At 44.2% G+C, this 19,160-nt stretch overlaps 1 protein-coding gene and 1 pseudogene across 4 annotated transcripts in view; both read left to right on the forward strand.

The window, feature by feature from the left end:
* LOC110525496 (multiple epidermal growth factor-like domains protein 9) overlaps nt 1-15,322 on the forward strand; it is a 41,275-nt gene extending 25,953 nt beyond the window's left edge. For 3 of the 4 annotated variants that reach the window (XM_036979614.1, XM_021605637.2, XM_021605635.2), the window contains 4 exons: nt 2,828-2,967; nt 3,916-4,065; nt 12,661-12,930; nt 13,046-15,322. In XM_036979614.1, the coding sequence (XP_036835509.1) occupies nt 2,828-2,967; nt 3,916-4,065; nt 12,661-12,930; nt 13,046-13,563 (1,078 nt within the window). In that variant the 3' untranslated portion in view covers nt 13,564-15,322. The remainder of the gene's footprint in view (nt 1-2,827; nt 2,968-3,915; nt 4,066-12,660; nt 12,931-13,045) is intronic. The other variant, XM_021605636.2, reaches the window with a different exon arrangement.
* A 287-nt stretch (nt 15,323-15,609) lies between these two features.
* On the forward strand, nt 15,610-19,160 carry LOC110525121 (annotated as a pseudogene).

The raw sequence follows: 19,160 nt of genomic DNA on the forward strand, positions 1-19,160 counted from the left end.
TCTGGCAGTCTGACGGCCAAATCTGGGTTTGGCGGATGCCAGGCGAACGCTACCTGCCCAAATGCATAGTGCCAACTGTAATGTTTGGTGGAGGAGGAATAAATGTCTGGGGCGGTTTTTTATGGTTCGGGCTAGGCGCCTTTGGAAATACTACAGCATACAATGACATTCTAGATGATTCTGTGCTTCAAACTTTGTGGCAACAATTTGTCCCTTTCCTGTTTCAGCATGACAATAACTTGACTGGCCTGCACAGAGCCCTGACCACAACCCCATCAAACACCTTTGGGATGAATTGGAATGCCGACTGCGAGCCTGGCCTAATCACCCAACATCAGTGCCTTACCTCACTAATGCTCTTGTGGCTGAATGGAAGCAAGGTCTGTACGCAGTGTAGTACTTTCCAAAAAAATTTAGCTCATCAAGATGGAAGCGTCAGGAATAGCCCTACGGTATTAGAAGTGCTGTTAATTCTGCAACACTTTAACAGAAAATAGCTGTCACTTCCCTACTGTGTCACGTCCCTATTGCTCACTGTCCCAGTCTACTGCTACGGTAGCATTCTCCTCTCCGCCTCCACACCCATGGAGTCATATGATTGTACACGTGTGTTTTTCATCTTTAAAATATATATATATTATTTTTTTTACACATGCCCCACTAAGCATTACCATCAACTTCAGAATTGCATGAAGAGCAGTGTTTTAACAAAGCCTCGTTTGAATAAGGCCCACGCGCTCATGTGAAGGCATTGAGGCAACTGCTCTGTCACTTCTTGGGAGCTGGATTGCGATTTGCTTGTTGTCCACAGATCTATTTTGTTGATTGTTTTTGATGAAAGGGAGTGATCAGGCATGACTCATCGCTGTGTGTTCTTCCTTTGAGACTCTGGCATCAGCCCACATGATGATTGGAATCAGAGAGCGTGTGTGGACGTAGCCTATAGATGTGCAGCCTTCAGTTTTTTTTCTGATACATTTTTAAATGTTTTAAAATGTATTTTCTGTGAATGAACAACCCCCTTTCTTTTCCTCCAGTCTGTCTAATGTATGATTCAATAGGAGCATCGGCTCGTATGTTTGGCAGGCTGACCACGCAGCAGTATGTGGAATGTGCAGGTGAAATGCAGTGGAGTGTGTTGGCATTAGCGAATGAAATAAGTGATGTTCAAAGCTCGAAGGGGTGCTAAAGAGCTCAAATTTAATTGGATTAAATTGGGCAAGAGCAAGACTGGATAATCAAACAGAAAGCACCCTCTACTGAGATAGCTTAGTTCCAGCTGTCAGCAATCATACACAGCTAGTATAGGCATCATCATCAGCAGCAGCACACTAATTAATTGTTTAGTTTTAGCCCGCCATTTTATTATCTTAGAGATTTAGATTGACATAGAAGAATAAATAGTGTTAATCATTTGTTTACTTAATGTGTAGTCATTTTTCTCTTTTATCTCCTTCCAAAAGGGATTGTACCGTAATCTAAACCACAGGGAATTCTTTGTCATGAATGACTTGCCTGTTTTTTAGATCATAGCCCAACCCTGCAGAGCCCCACAGTACAATTCAGGGTTAGTTATAAATTGCATGTCAGTCCATGATGACCAGAGGCAACTGGGTGTGAATTAGTTATTGCTCGAGACAGATCTTTCTTCTCTTTAGTCATATCGACCGCTCTTTCTACCCAGCAGGAGATGGGGCTGTGTAGGAGAGGGTTTGTCCTTTTGTGTCTTGCTGAGGGCCCTTGAGACGGGCTGAATTCCTGAAGAGGGTCTCACAGGTACCCTGACCCATCCACTCCAAGGTCACTCTCTAATAGTCTATAACCACGTTTCCATCCATCCACAGTTATATGCAAGTAAAGTCATACCGTATAAAAAAAAAAATCACGTCAGCTGTGATGGAAAAAGGAAGTTTCATACAATTTTATAAATGCCGACCGTTAATTTTTTGCTTGACCTGTCATTTGCCTGCCCCTGTTGTAACAATAAACATTGTTGCTTCACACATTTTGCACTTGGGTCTTACCTTGGTACCTGATACACATTGAACTTTAGATTTTTGTATTCGGTACATTTAAATTTAAGCGAAAAACGTACATTTTGTGTGCACTGTCATCATACACTGATTTTTATCCGCAACAAGTCCGTTTGGTGGAAACACCACTGGTGGTAAAATGTGTATATTTTCTTCATGCAGATTTTAGATTTTCGCATTAAACTGTTGGTAATTGGATGGCAACCTAGCTTGTGATGAGAACCTGGCAGAAAGGGACTCTGCTAGGCTGAGTATAATCGTACCTGGCCTGTAGGCTGTGTGATCCAGGCAGCTACTGTCTACAGCCTTGGACCAGATGTCCCTGGAGTGCTCCAGTTTGTGGTCCAGACTCTACCGTTCTGCCCTTGCCCCCAAAACATGCCAAACATGTTAGTAGAATGATATATAAAAGGCCTAGACAGCGTAGAACTGTGGAGGATGGGGGGCTAGGCTATCCCAGGTTATTGAATCTGACTGGAGTAGCTGTGTTCTGTTCACCACGGACAGAGTGAAGGATCTGGTTAACCAGGGAAGGGATTGTGATGGGAGTTATGGGTAGCAGATGGATTGATGGAAGAAACCACTCAGGGGGAACCTGTAGGATGTCATGCGTGAAACCACAGAATGTCATGGCTAGTACAATCCTGCCATCAGAAGAGTCTCTAACCAAATAGAGCAGTTCCACCATTACAGCAGTACAGTTGAGCTGTTACAGAAGCTAAAGGCTGGATAATCAAATAGAAAAGAGTCAAAGTATGTGACCGTGTGCTGACTGTGCGTTCCTGTCCTTTCAGCTCAGGAATGTGTGTGTGTAAGACGGGAGTGTACGGGCCCAAGTGTGACGAGTGCCACCCAGGCTTCTTCCGTTTCAGCAGCACGGGGTGCCAACCCTGTCAGTGCAACAACCTTACTAACTACTGCCACCCACAATCTGGTGAGTAATCCACTACAACACACCTTCTATCTACAAACCACAACAATCACACTTTCTTGTTTCTGCTACACATTAATCCTGTTCGTCTCCGTCCCCGTCTCCACAGCTGTGTATTGTTGTGTGAGTGGACACTAAAAGATATCGAGAGGCTTGAAGGGGGTGAAGTTGGATGGAATTGTAGAAACCGTCTGTTTGCTATTGTGATACATAGCCAGATGGCACAGTAGTCTTTCCTGGGATCAATGGAGGAATGCCGTATATTCACTTCCTTAGCTCAGGTCTGATATCAACTAGAATGACCCTCTCAGTCAGCCAGGAAGCGTTACATAACAAACCTGAGGGTATGTTAAAAAACAAAGACTCTCTGTCTCTTCCAGATTAACATGGCAGTAACGTGTTCCATTTCTATCAGAAAACTGGAAAATCAAGATGATTGTTCCTACCTCTATAGGGTCATTGATTTTAGATAGGAGTGATAATGGTGTTCTCTATCGAGAAGGACAGAGAGAACAACAGTGTTTAGTGTATTTCTTCATTTTAGAGAACAGAGGACGTCTGCAATGTCCCACGATACAGAATCATTTCTATTCCATAAAAAACACTCAACTCCATCACTATGTAATTACCAATGAAATAGTCCATTTGAATGTAAGTATATAAACAGTATATTAATACAATAGTGTTACTAGGGTAATTACAGCATTACTAAACATGTATAGAGTAACAGAAGAAGTTCACCATCCAGCCCAGGCAGAGTAAAGACCCAAGAACAGGTAACTCAACAACCTGAGGCTCAAAATCAAATCAACAGGATAGCAGTATTTGCTGCTCTAATGTGTACAAACAAAACCACTATAGGGTTTAGGTGTGGTCAACAAATGGCACATATCATATTTCAGACAGTTTCCAAAACATTTTCACCATAATATTATCTCATTTTCCACACAGGCGTCTGTCTGAACTGCCAGGGCAACACTCAAGGACCCAACTGTGAGGAATGCAAGCCCAGATTCTACCGCAGCTCTGGTGCTGCCAGCACCGATGCCTGTGTCGCCTGCCCCTGCTCCAACACCACCTCCACTGGCACCTGTCACACCGGTGAGTAGCCACTACCCCCTGCCTCAGTAGTGCCCTTCCTAGTTAGGTCGCCTTATTAGAACCCTTGCCGGTCTGGTTGCTACTTCTATTTTTTTATTTAACCTTTATTTAACTAGGCAAGTCAGTTAAGAACACATTCTTATTTACAATGACAGCCTACCAAAAGGACTCCTGCGGTGAAAAAACAATATTATAATAATACAATTTTAAAAAATTTAAAAAATAATAATATAGTATATTAATATATAGGACAAAACACACATCACGACAAGAGAGAAACCACAACACTACATAAAGAGAGATCTAAGACAACAACATAGCAAAGCAGCAACACATGACAATACAGCATGGTAGCAACACAACATGGTAGCAACAAAACATGGCAGCAGCACAAAACATGGTACAAATATTATTGGGCACAGACAACAGCACAAAGGGCAAGAAGGTAGAGACAATACCTTACGCGAAGGAGCCACAACAGTCAGTAAGAGTGTCCATGATTGAGACTTTGAATGAAGAGATTGAGATAAAACTGTCCAATTTTAGTGTTTTTTGCAGCTCGTTCCAGTTGCTAGGTTCAGTGAACTGAAAAGAGGAGCGACCCAGGGATGTTTATGCTTTGGGAACCTTTAACAGAATTTGACTGGCAGAACGGGTGTTGTATGTGAGGCTGAGGGCTGCGGTAGATATCTCAGATAGGGGGGAGTGAGGCCTAAGGGTTTTATAAATAAGCGACAGGTATACAGAGATGACCAGTTTACAGAGGACTATAGAGTGCAGTAATGTGTCCTATAAGGAGCATTGGTGTCATATCTGATGTCCGAATGGTAAAGAACATCTAGCTGTTCGAGAGCACCCTTACCTGCCGATCTATAAATTATGTCTCCGTAATCTAGCATGGGTAGGATGGTCATCTGAATCAGGGTTAGTTTGGCAGCTGGGGTGAAGGAGGATCGATTACGATAGAGGAAACCAAGTCTAGATTTAACTTTAGCCTGCAGCTTTGATATGTGCTGAGAGAAGGACAGTGTACCGTCTAGCCATACTCCCAAGTAATTATATGAGGTAACTCTATATGACCTCAAGCTCTAAACCCTCAGAGGTTGTAATCACACCGTTGGGGAGAGAGGCATTCTTCTTACCAAACCACATTGTCTTGGAGGTGTTCAGAACAAGGTTAAGGGCAGAGAAAGCTTGTTGGACACTAAGAAAGCTTTATTGTAGAGCGTTTAACACAAAAATCCGGGGAGGGGCCAGCTGAGTATAAGACTATCATCTGCATATAAATGGATGAGAGCGCTTCCTACTACCTGAGCTATGTTGTTGATGTAAATTGAGAAGAGCGTGGGGCCTAGGATCGAGCCTTGGGTACTCCCTTGGTGACAGGCAGTGGCTGAGACAGCAGATGTTCTTACTTGATACACTACACCCTTTGAGGAAGTTAGCAAACGGGTTAAAAAGGTCAGAGAGAGGCTTGGCAATGATAGGGGCAGCAACCTTAAAGAACAATGCCCCTCGCTCATTCATATACTTACATGTACATGTTCTCATTCACCCCTTTAGATTTGTGTGTATCATGTAGTTGTTGGGGAATTGTTAGATTACTTGTTAGATATTACTGCACTGTCGGAAGCACAAGAATTTTGCTACACTCGCATTAACACCCGCTAACCATGTGTATGTGACAAATAACATTTGATTTGAGAAAGGGTATAAACCGTCTGACCCAGATGTTTTTTTGGGGAGCTCCTTTAGCACCTCAGACTCAGTGACCGCCTGTAGGGAGAAACTTTGTAGCAGGGCAGGGGGAAAAGAGGGAGGAGCATGGGGCTCGTCGCGTTAGAAGGGGAGGGAGATGAGGAAAGGAGGCATGGCTGAGTTAAATAGGAATCCTGACTTAATGAAGTGGTGATTTAAAGAGCTTAGCCATGTGCTTCTTGTCAGTAACAACCACATCATGAACATTAAGGGACATGGGCATCTGTGAGGAGGAGGCTTTATTCTCCAGGTCTTGAACCGTTTTCCAGAACTTCTTAGGGTTAGACCCACAGAGAGAGAACTGCTCCTTAAAGTAACTAACTTTGGCCTTCCGGATAGCCTGAGTGCGCTTATTTCTCATTTGCCTCAACGAGAGCCAGTCAGCGTGTTCCGAGCATTTCCCCAAATGGAATTCTTGAGGTGGTGTAACTCTGCCAGATCACGGTCGAACCCGGATCTGCACTTGTTTTTAATTGTCATTTTCTTTATGGGGGTGTGTTTGTTAACAATACCACTGAAAATATTTTAAAAAGAAGGTCCAAGCGTCTTCGACAGAGGGGATCAAGCTGATTCTATACCAATGTACATAGGCCAGGTCATGAAGGAAGGCTTGCTCATAAAAGTTTCTTAGCAAGCGTCTATGACAAATCAGGTCATAACAGAAAACACCAGACTGATACCTATCAGGATTATTTGTGAGGATAACATCAAGGAGAGTAGCCTTTTCTGGGTGTTTGGAGTCATAACATTGTGGGATTAATAATAATCTGAGAAAGTTTTAAGGAGTCTCATTGCTTTAGAACTTGGCGTGGTTAACCTCTTGGAACTACCCCTCCCGGATCCGGGAGAATTGTCATCAACTGACACTAATTAGCATAACGCAACGGACAAAAAAATCTTACTAGAAAATATTCATATTCATGAAATCACAAGTGAAATATAGCGAAACACAGTTTAGCCTTTTGTTAATCACCCTGTCATCTCAGATTTTGAAATGATGCTTTACAGCCAAAGCAAGACAAGCATTTGTGTAAGTTTAGCGATAGCCTAGCATAGCATTATGCCCAGCTAGCAGCAGGCAACTTGGTCACGAAAATCAGAAAAGCAATCAAATGAAATCGTTTACCTTTGATGAGCTTCGGATGTTTTCACTCACGAGACTCCCAGTTAGACAGCAAATGTTCATTTTGTTCCATAAAGATTATTTTTTATAGCCAAAATATCTCAGTTTGTTCTTCACTTTGGTTGAGAAATCCAACGGAAACTGCGGTCACGACAACACCAAAAAATATTCCAAATTAGATCCATAATATCGACAGAAACACGGCAAATGTTTTTTATAATCAATCCTCAAGGTGTTTTTCAAATATCTATTCGATAATATATCAACCGGGACAGTTGGCTTCTTAGTAGGAGCGAGAGAAACAATGGCCACATTTGTCTATTACGCACAAATCACTCTGAGAGCCACTAACTGACCACTGACGCAATGTTGTCATTCACGCTCATTTTTCTAAATAAAAGCCTGAAACTATGTCTTGTGACACTGGACACATTAGGGAAGCCATAGAAAAAGGAATCTGGTTGATATCACTTTCACTGCTCAATAGGGACGCATAGGAACGCAGAGGTTTCTAAATAAGAGTCACTTCCTGATTGGATTTTTCTCAGGCTTTCGCCTGCAATATCAGTTCTGTTATACTCACAGACAATATTTTTACAGTTTTGGAAACTTTAGAGTGTTTTCTATCCTAAGTTGTCAATTATATGCATATTCTAGCATCTTGTCCTGACATAATAGCCCATTTACTTTGGGAACGTTATTTTTCCAAAAATGAAAATAGTGCCCCCTAGTTTCATTAAGCATGTCCCAGTTTAGGTCACCTAGCAGGACAACTTCAGACTTAGTGTAAGGGGCCAGGAGAGAGCTTAGGGCAGGTAGGGTACAGGCCGTTGCTGATGGTGTACGATAGCACCCAGCAACAGTCAACAAAGAGCTATTTGAAAGTTTATTGCATAAAACCAGAAAATCGAATTGTTTCGGGACAGAGCACTGGAGGTGTTCCTTGGTAAAGATTGCCACTCCACCACCTTTGGAAGATCTGTCTTGCCGAAAAAGGTTATAACCAGAAAGGTTAACATCAGTGTTCAAAACACTATTTCTTAACTACGTCTCAGTAATGACAAACAGATCTGGATTGGAGCTGTGAACCCACACTTTCATTGGATACATTTTAGGTAATAAGCTTCTAGTGTTAACATGCAGGAAACCCAGGCTTTTACGAGAGCAGAAATAAGTGAAGCAGATTTCAGAGCACAAGTCAGAATTGGGGCTAGCGACAGTAGATGGGCCAGGCTGTACATGCACATTTCCAGATATCATCTACAGTAATACAATCAGGGCACGGCAGAGGACAAGGAGAGCTCTGCAGTGTTGATGTATGACATTTAAATGTGCATTAGATACCAACAAGATAATATTGTACAGCAATTTCATCAGGTAACATGAATACAAAGCCAGCAAGTGGTGTTTAGAATAGGATGGGAGGCCAAGAATCCGTGTAACCAATAGAGAGTCAGAGTCCCGAATGTGGGAACAAACAGTCTCTCCTACGGTTGGGTTAACAAGCAAGTTCATAGTCAACAAAGCACGCAGGAGTCATGAGGCAAATAGCATAAAGCACAATAAAAAAAATATGACTTGGGGCTAGCCATTGTAAGTTCAACAGTGCGTGTGTGCTGGAGGTGAGCGAAAGCTCGGGAGAGGGGGGGTACCTGTACCAGACGGGGAGAGACAGGCCATGGCAGACAGTGATCAGATTGCCAGAATCCAAGCAGCAGTGCAGCAGGCAACAGGAGTAGGTGTCACACCCACTTGGGAGAAGCTTTTTTTGTGTGGCAGATTCCACGTGGAAAAGGAGGTTGTTAGCTAGCTATATCTCTTCCGTTTCAGTATCGGCACATAGTCCTTTACGATGTCCAGAAAAAGTTGTCCTGTTGTGGCTGTTATGTTTTGGAGATTGCAAGGATGATATCTTTTCAGTTCCAGGTTGGATGGTGTTTCAAGGTTTCTTGTGTTTTTTTTCTAGGCTGGTGTATCTGGCATTATGTCTTGGTGTGCCCTGCCTGGCAGAGAGAGAGTGACCACAGAAGGTAGTGGCCCAGGAGTACTCTTAATGTTCCAACAGCAAAACACCATCAACAGTCACTGCCAGGGATGAAGGCTCTTGGGGGGGGGGGGCGGCATCTCTAAACAGCTTACCCGACTGCTAGGAGGCATCCGCAAAATCCTAAAGCACCCCGTTGACTCGTTTTGTATCACATTCCAATGATAAAACTGGGGGAGACAAAATTGCAATTTCAGAATGTCCCCAGTGAAAGTTGCACCCCTGACAATTATTATAGCCCCATCCGCAGGGATACTTCTAATCTTTCACAGATAATTGCAATTTACTTGTGATGGTTTGTCAAAGAATCAATATCTGGACCCTCTGGTTGATGATGCTTAATCCCACCTATCTGTCTTATCCCTGCTGGTCAAGTTATGTTTCATCACCGAGCATGGGTCTGCTCACATCAGCTTCATCACAAAAGTCTAGGTCACAGTGTATGTCTGTGCTCCTGTAGACACGTATTTGATATTAAGCATGTTTTAACCAGGCAAGCCAGCATTCGTTTGTACCCATACTAAACTAATACCTCAGCAGCTGAGGCCTGAGCCTTGGTGACAAGGACATACATAGAGTCCCTGTCTGTCTGTCTTTCTCTCTCACCTCCTCCCTACATCTGATCTGACCAATCAGCCGCAGCCATGTAACTGCTGACAGCCTCCCATTGGGTCCCAGCAGCCTGGCAACAGCCATGTGGAGAGGGTTCTGAAGCCTGTCAGGTTGTTTGCCCGGCCAGGGCTGAGTGCTGAGGGGGGCTAATCTGAGCAGCTACATCACTGCACTGCGAGGGGAAGGGACACACACACAACATGATCCTCCTATTGCTGCCTTGTGAAGTCAATGGAGTGTGGCGCCCACCCCCCTCTGTTCTGTTGCTGCCTGACTAGCTTGCTGTGAAGTGGCCCAGCTGTGCCCATGATGTTCAGTGCGCTCTGTGTTCAGCTCAAACTCTGCCTTGTGTGGGTGTGCGTGCGTGCGTGCGTGCGTGCTTGTGTGTGTGTGTGTAAATCAAATAAAATGTATTTGTCACATACACATGGTTAGCAGATGTTAATGCGAGTGTAGCGAAATGCTTGTGCTTCTAGTTCCGACAATGCAGTAATAACCAACGAGTAATCTAACCTAACAATTCCACAACAACTACCTTATACACACAGTGTAAAGGAATGAAAGAATATGTACATTAAAATATATGAATGAGTGATGGTACAGAAGGGCATAGGCAAGATGCAGTAGATGGTATCGAGTACAGTGTATACATATGAGATGAGTAATGTAGGGTATGTAAACATTATATGAAGTGGCATTGTTTAAAGTGGCAAGTGATACATTTTTTACATCAATTTTTACATTATTAAAGTGGCTGGAGTTGAGTCAGTATGTTGGCAGCAACCACTCAATGTTAGTGGTGGCTGTTTAACAGTCTGATGGCCTTGAGATAGAAGCTGTTTTTCAGTCTCTCAGTCCCTGCTTTGATGCACCTGTACTGACCTCGCCTTCTGGATGATAGCTGGGGGGAACAGGCAGTGGCTCGGGTGGTTGTTGTCCTTGATGATCTTAATGGCCTTCCTGTGACATCGGGTGGTGTAGATGTCCTGGAGGGCTGGTAATTTGCCCCCAGGGATGCGTTGTGCAGACCTCACTACCCTCTGGAGAGCCTTACGGTTGTGGGCGGAGCAGTTGCCGTACCAGGCGGCGATACAGCCCGACAGGATGCTCTCGATTGTGCATCTGTAAAAGTTTGAGTGCTTTTGGTGACAAACTGAATTTCTTCAGCCTCCTGAGGTTGAGAGGCGCTGCTGCTCCTTCTTCACCACGCTGTCTGTGTGGGTGGACCAATTCAGTTTGTCCGTAATGTGTACACCGAGGAACTTAAAGTTCTACAAGTTTCTACCCTCTCCTCTACTGTCCCATCGATGTGGATAGGGGGGTGCTCCCTCTGCTGTTTCCTGAAGACCACGATTATCTCCTTTGTTTTGTTGACATTGAGTGTGAGGTTATTCTCCTGCCACCACTCCACCAGGGCCCTCACCTCCTCCCTGTAGGCTGTCTCATCATTGTTGGTAATCAAGCCTACCACTGTAGTGTTGTCTGCAAACTTGAGGATTGAGTTGGAGGCGTGCATGGCCACGCAGTCGTGGGTGAACAGGGAGTACAGGAGAGGGCTCAGAACGCACCCTTGTGGGGCCGCAGTGTTGAGGATCAGCGGGGTGGAGATGTTGTTACCTACCCTCACCACCTGGGGGCAGCCCGTCAGGATGTCCAGTACCCAGTTGCACAGGGCGGGGTCGAGACCCAGGGTCTCGAGCTTGATGACGAGTTTGGTAGTCGATGAACAGCATTCTCACATAGGTATTCCTCTTGTCCAGATGGGTTAGGGCAGTGTGGTTGCGATTGCGTCGTCTGAGGACCTATTGGGGCGGTAAGCAAATTGGAGTGGGTCTAGGGTGTCAGGTAGGGTGGAGGTGATATGGTCCTTGACTAGACTCTCAAAACACTTCATGATGACGGAAGTAAGTGCCACGGGGCGGTGTGTGTGTGGGAGGGAGGGAGGGAGGGAGGGAACTGGATTGAAAATTATGTTCAGGCCTGTAAGTGACTGAGCTGGCTGTATTGCAGTAGACAGGGGGGATGGTAAAGGTATTGGATAAATATCCAGGTTAGGTTGTACAGTATCATCATGTGAAGGTTTGCCCCCCAGCCGTCACCGTGCTGACTGGGTCATGTTCTCTCCTGGTGATATAACACATCGGCTCACTCTGACTGAAGCGTTTCCACTGCCAACAGTCCGGGGTTAAAACAGACCAATCAGAAACTGCCTATAGATAAGAGTTGTTATCACTCTTGCACTTTATTGGTCTAACTCTTTCCTAAAAAAATGTATTGTGGCTTTAAAAGTGTGTCTGTTGTGGGCACAAATATTGTTCCCATAAGTCTGAAAGAGTTAGATATGATTTAGAGATGAATGATCTTGAGCAGACTACAGCACAAATTCGAGGTACCATTAAATGTGTGGCTATTTTCTTGATGAACTTGTTTAGTAGGAGGTGATCAACACTCACACTAATGACATGCAGCAAGCGTAATTACTGTGCTCAATTATATTTGGTGTCAGAGCTCTTGGCCCTTAATGGATGTGACAACATCAAAAGGGGATATATCACAGTTAGTGAAGCCATTAGGAGAGAAGGAAGGCACTGTATAGTAGCATCATATTACTAAGGTCCAGAGGCCGGAGGAGAAAGCTGACTCCTGATAATGATGAGTGATGATGATGCTGCTCTGATACAAGGGATCAGTCTTTAAAAACAGTTTCTGCGCTGTAGAGATGTGTGTTAGTAAGTTGCTTTTGATAAAAGTGTCTGCTAAATGGCATGTTATTATCGTTGAATATTTTCGCTGAGTCTTTTGGGGAAGTAAAAAAATGTCTCATTCTTCAACAGAAAATCCTATTATTAGCCAGGGTAGTCTTATATAACCCATGTGTAGCCCGTATGTAGCCCGTATGTAGCCCGTAGACTACTAAACACTGCCATAGGGCTTACCCTCTGTGTTGTACAGTATTAGAAATCAATCTCTTTGGCATTCTGTCGCCATCTAGTGGTGGTGCATCAGCCAAGTCTATTTTATGACTGACATGTATTAGTGTGTGTTTTTGTTTCCCTAGACTCTGATGGGTTCCCAGTGTGTGACCAGTGCCTGTCTGAGTACAGCAGTCAGCAGTGTGACCGGTGCAAGGCTGGCTTCTACAGTTCCAATGGTGTGTGTGTCACCTGCGACTGCAGTGGGAACGCAGACCCTACGGGGCCGGCCCAGCTCTGCCACCCTGACACTGGCCACTGCCTGAGCTGCACCGTCAACACCACGGGGCCTCAATGCCAGCTCTGTGCCCCTGGCTTCACAGGGGACGCCCTTGCCCACAACTGCACCCGCCCAGGTAAGCGTCATTCAATAATTTGGTGCAGAGGAGTATTAGTAGTTGTGAAGTTATTGAATGAGCCATGAGTAGCTCAATTCAATCCCATTCACATTGTGAATAATTTGTTTTCTAGCAGCACGGATCGTTCTTACCCCAGAGCCTGCTACAACAACAGAGACCCCTAAAACCACCACTACAACCTCTGCTCCAACCCCCAGCAGCAAGGGCCTGACTGCCACGGTGCCCACCAGTGCTCCCCCTTCCACTACTAACTCCAGCATCCTACTGAGCATAGCCACCACCCAGGCCCTGCTCACCAGCCTGGGCAGCCCCACAGTCAATACCACGGCCACTCTCAAGGAGGTCTCCTGGACCCAGTTCAACATCATCGTCCTGGCCGTCATCATTCTAGTAGTGGTGCTGCTGCTGGGCTTCGTGGGAGGAGTGTACACCTACAGAGAGTACCAGAACCGCAAGCTCAACGCTCCCTTCTGGACCATTGAGCTGAAGGAGGACAACATCAGCTTCAGCAGTTACCATGACAGCATTCCCAACGCTGACGTGTCTGGCCTGCTGGAAGACGAGGCCAACGAGGTGGCGCCCAACGGCCAGCTGGCTCTCACCAACCAGGGCAACTGCTACAAGGCCTAACCCACAGGGCAGACAGACAGCACACTGCGGACAGACTGGACACCCCCGGAGAGGCTTCCGGCCTGGCTGCCTGCTTCACAGAACAGAGGCATGACTTTCAAAGCTGCTGGACACCAAACCCAAAGCTCAATGCGTAACTTGACTCCTTCTACCCAGCTCCTCTCTCCTTCTGTGGAGCAGAAGGACACCAACAGACTGGCAGATGTTTGCAAAGAGAAAAGGAATGGTATGTTTCTGTTTGTCCTTACGTTTGGGCTCCATTTTAGATTTGAGTGATTCACGTAAAAGAAGTCGTCGATGAAGGGTCCAAAGAAGAGTAGACTTTTTCAATTCAGTTGTGCCTGCAGAGGGCACTATAACAGATGTGGATGGTTGAGGTAATGGGGACTTTGCCCATGCAAGAGTAGAGGACCATGGGAGAATCTCAATTGCATACTCTTGGTGTTATCTCTCCGAGCCTCCTTCTCCAAACCGATTGGATGAGAGTTAAAGTCAGAGGTCCCTCCCCTCTAAAGGAAGTGAGGAGAGAGGACACAAGAAGTATGCAATTGAGATTCTTCCCATGTCTCTGTTGTATGGCACACTGTTCCTTATGCAGCTCAATGGACATCAGACTACACTAGGAACCCTAGCATTTCAGAACCTTTTAAAACGAACTAACAGTTTAAGTTATAACTTGAACAGAGATCTAGTCTAGACGATGATTGTTATTCCATTTATTTTGATTCATTTCTTATTTATTGTCAAGTTTTCTTTTTGGGATAAATGTTGCGCATGTAAGATGTGCGTTTCATGGTGTTTTAACTTGTGTGCTATATTGAATGCAAATTGAAAAGGGCAAAATGTTTTCATATGTACGTATGTCTTTTTTGTGAGTGATATAGGAAATGGGAAGGCTGCTGGCTTAATGATCCTTTTGTTCCTCTTTTGTTTTCAGTTGTATCCTGTATAAAGAATTTCCAGGTCCTTACCTTGAGTATTAACGAGGGGTGTTTAGATGATAAAACAAACATATATTGTATCCTCTCTCTACTCACTACTGTTCACTGCAGGGCAGTTGGTCCTATTGTTCGTTATTATTATCACTTTGACCTATTTACGGATGGTGTGCAAATCTGCTGGTTTGAGAAATGCCTACCTCAATGGAAGTTGCTGAACAAATTCTTGCAATTTTTTTTTAGTACTAGTCCATTTAGGCTGGTTTCGTTTAAGTAATCCACTTCTAGGACACAATGATGCCAGCCACAATTTCTTATGTAAGTCTTAACAGTACAAAATAGAAACAGATCTTGGTGATGTGTTGCTGGCAGCATCACCGTTAATCCCGCTCAAGTGTTTTTAATAAACTACAATTGATATCCTGGATTTGTTTCTGGTAAAAAGTATCATGAGTGAGTTAAGCTAGTAAGGGAACTCACTCCTCAGGGAATGCCTCTTTCCCCAGTGTGATCGCTGTAAATAAGAGTAGGACATTGTACAGATGAATGTGAATAGGATCATTATTATTGTACAGGTAGAGTGCAGTTTACGCTCAGAACAGTCAGTACCCTTACACTGAAAGACTCAAATATGGGCTCGGCACAGTCCACACAGGAAATGACCTATCAATAGACCTACCCTGTGTATTATGTTGCAGGATATGCTACATGCCATCATCCCTAACTACTGTTAAATAATGAATGGAAAAAACTGTAAATAGTACAAACTGAAAATGTCACACACAATGCTAAATAAAATGGGTTTATTGGTTAGTCTGTAACTGTGTTGAACTCCTTTATATTTGCATGTTTACCCTACCTGGAATTGTTTTCGTTATATTGTTTTTACAGTGGCAGCATTTCTGTGAATTGAAGGCTTAACGACATCAACTAAATAATGATGGCAATCGTTTGAGTCACTCACCAGTGCTAATGAAGTGCAGCGTAATTTCAACAGGGAAGACTGGGCTGATTTGTTTTTCATTTGTTTGTTGTTTCATATTGTCATAGTCTTTGCTTCCTTTTTATGGGCATACGCGGAAACATGGTCAAATGTTTTCATGTGTACATGGCTTGGTACTGTGTAACAGTAGCTCCACCTCAGCACCTGCTGGGACCCCAGGAGCTCTGGAACAACGGAGGGGTGTCCTGTCAGTGCCAGCCTGGGCAGCCATGCAGCAGTGTTTAGTTTGGTAGCTATTTTAGTTTTACTCTTAGGTTTTAGTCTGTCACATTTTAGTCATTTCATCCTTTGCTGGTTTAATTACCATCAGTCGACGACAACTCTGAACAATTTTAGTCTAGTTTTAGTTACAGCCATTTTGTCAGTGCATTTTTTTGTATTAAATAATGAATATTTTTGAATATCTCTAACTTCCATCATGTGCACATTCAGATAGCCTTGTCCAACTAGGCCTACTGTCCCCTCATATACCTTAACTGGCAACATTGATATTGTGGCGGGGGGAGTATTACCAAACTCCTAATATTCAACAAATAGCATTTGTTTTTCTCAGGATAAAAGCAATCACTCATATTTGTGGACCGCGGCGCAAGAGCTCAAACACAGATGAATGAATAGCAGCACATATGGGAAAATAGAGCTTCTGGTGTGATCAAAGAAAAATTATAAGCTGTGTGGTTTGACCCCTGAATGCTGATTGGCTGACAACTGTGGTATATCTGACCATTTATCACGGATATGTCAAAACATTTATTTTTACTGCTCTAATTACATTGATAATCAGTTTATAATAGCAATAAGGCACCTCGGGGGTTTATGGTATATGACAAATAAACCACAACCCCTCTGGCCTTAATACTTAAATAGCTACATGAAAATGAGAGCGAGAGTAAAGATTATTGTTCCTAGTTGAGGTTAGTTACAAGTCAAGTATCCTGGCACCTGGCTTCGCATCAGTTCAAAAGATTGACGAGTGACTGAAGTTGTGATGAGTTTTGATGTAGGGTCTGGGCATGTTGCAGCAGTATGTCGGAGGGAGAGTCCTAGATGTGAGAAGTGTGCAGGAGGGCGTGAGACAAAGGAATGTGTCATTCCAGTGGAGAAAGTTGTAGGGGTGCCCGCGGGGCTGGAGATCGGAGGTGTTTGGTGAGAGAAAGGCAGGTTTAGGTTGCCAGGGTCAGAGTAGTAGGGAAAGTGGTGTTGTATGCTGAAGCAGTGGAGAGAGTGGTAGAGGAAGATGGGTACAGGGTGAGGGATACTAAGATGATTCCTTTGAGAAGGCAGAGACTAATAGAGACTGATGGGAAGAATATGTGCTTCAGTGAGGTAGGTTTTTTGGTATTCATAGCTATGGTTGCAGAAATGGATGGAAAGTCCCAGAAAAGAGAGGTGGCAGTGGCAGAGAAATAATTGGGATTGCGAGGTTTTACTGCAGAACAGTTGCAGGGGGTGTTGAGTGGTAGTGTTCTGTCCCCCAAGACCGTTGGTCTAGATAAGGTAAATAGTAGAATGGGGTGGTTTTTTTTTAGAGCGGGCTATTAATTGTCAAGGTCATGTTTTGCTTAACCTTATCACAAAGAATGTAATGTAGGTAGCTGTGAAACGCCTCGCACTCCAGTACAGTAGGTGTATGCACCTTAAATTGGATGCAATCCGCCAACACAATTCCAAAGAAGAAGAAGTGACCACCTGGGAGCTGTGTGGGAGGTAACCCGGGCAGATCAGCTCAAACTGAAATATGTAAATTCAGCAAACAAACACTTTTCATCTGTTTTGTCCAATCCTAAACATGAATTCATGCAGAATATTCATGCAATCCTCTCACTCCAAGTTTGGATAACTGCATACTTGGAGTGTGTCTGAAAGTGGGTGTTTCAAAAGAAGTGGGTGGATCAACAGCTATGGACGTAACATTAATGGGTGGATCAACAGCTATGGACGTAACATTAATGGGTGGATCAACAGCTATGGACGTAACATTAATGGGTGGATCAACAGCGATGGGTGTAACATCAGAGCTCCATTATTGTTTAGACCAGCCATTTCCAGGTGCACCTCAGGTCAGCTTACTTTTTACATAGCAGGTTAGGATAATTAGCTTGTCAGGTTAGAGGAATGAGGTTAAGGTTAGGAACAGGGTTAGGCTTAGCTAAAATGCTACAGTTGTCAACAATAGACTCGTCGTGCAGCCCAATGAGCCATGCAAAATGGTCTTGAGTGGCAACAAAACTGCCCAATAGCTGATTTCCATACACCCACTTCTGTTGATCCTCCCACTTCTGTTGACACGCCCACTTTCAGACACACTCCATGTATGCAGTTACCTACGACTCTCTCATTGGCAGAATTGTCTCCCACACAGCTCCAGGCTGTCACTTCAGTTACTTGTCAATCGTTTGAACTGATGTGAAGCAAGGTGCCAGGACACTAAAACAATTGAGGGGTACAGTCGGCTATCAACATTTTAGACGTTTTCTTATTATTTTCACTTAAATCTATACATTTATACAATATCAGAAGCTGTTGCAGTGCTGCGGATATCTTCCCAAAGTGCTGGACTCTGATGACTATTGCCATCCGTATCGTGGACAGAGCCCTTGGAGATGTCTTTGGTTTCCGGCACTGAGAGGGGTGCATTGCTGGGTGTGTGACAAGGCCACCCGGAAGCTTTCTGTGCTCCGCTCCGCTGTGTCTGAGTACCTGAGTCTGGTCAAGGATGAAGACGAGACGGTGAGGAAAGTAGTACTGTCAGACTCAATTCATCCATTCATCAAAGAATCCCTGGTGGTGGTGGAGCACCACTTTCCCCAGTACTTTCTAGTGGGACAGGACATACTGGGCAACAAAGAGGTTGCAGACAAAGTGCTGTCCCTCGTGCCCAAAGATGTCAGAAAGGAGCTTCTGCAGTGCTTCCAGACTGAGAAAAACCCTGAGAAGCGCTGGGGAAGACTTAAGACTCTGGTCCAAAACAAACGTACAACTGCCAAGGGCCACTACTTTGAGAAGGAGGTAATGTGCAGTACTTTTACCCTCGGCTCGATGTAACCATTTGCTGAAGAGCCCCATTCAGCATCCATCCCAAAACCAGGGGGATTTCTGTTCCTATTGACCTGAGAAAACTGGATCGCTTTGACCCCTTCTATGTGCCCGCTATCAGTCTGATCTGTGAGTTGGATCGGCCCAAGACAGCAGAGGGGGAAGAGGAGGAGGAAACCAAGGAGAATGAGAGAGAAGCAGGAGAGCGACGGAAGATAAGAGACTACAAACGAACAAGTTTGGCGAAGTATGTAAAAACTATTTGATCGATTCCTGTAAGGGATGGTTCTCTCAAGGAAAGGGGGCATCTTAAAAAGAGTGATCTTCAAAAGGACTTCTAACCCTGAGCAGTGTCCAACGGAACACTGTCTGTTGCTGGGTTTGGTACCTACAATGGTTGGCTAATCTTCACAAGCCCATCATATCAGTTGTTCATAATCTGACCATTAAAGATGGAGAACACACATTACAGATACACTGTAAACAGATGGTCTCAGTTTGAGAATTGTCTTGCAAATATTTTACTCTTTCTCAATGATTGAAAATCACAGTTGTGCAAAACTTTTATAAAGCCTATTGCTGAAAATGACTTTGCACTACAAAAAAAAAAAAAAAAAAAA

The sequence above is a fragment of the Oncorhynchus mykiss genome, chromosome 6 (genome assembly GCF_013265735.2).
Source record: "Oncorhynchus mykiss isolate Arlee chromosome 6, USDA_OmykA_1.1, whole genome shotgun sequence".
NCBI lineage: Eukaryota > Metazoa > Chordata > Actinopteri > Salmoniformes > Salmonidae > Oncorhynchus > Oncorhynchus mykiss.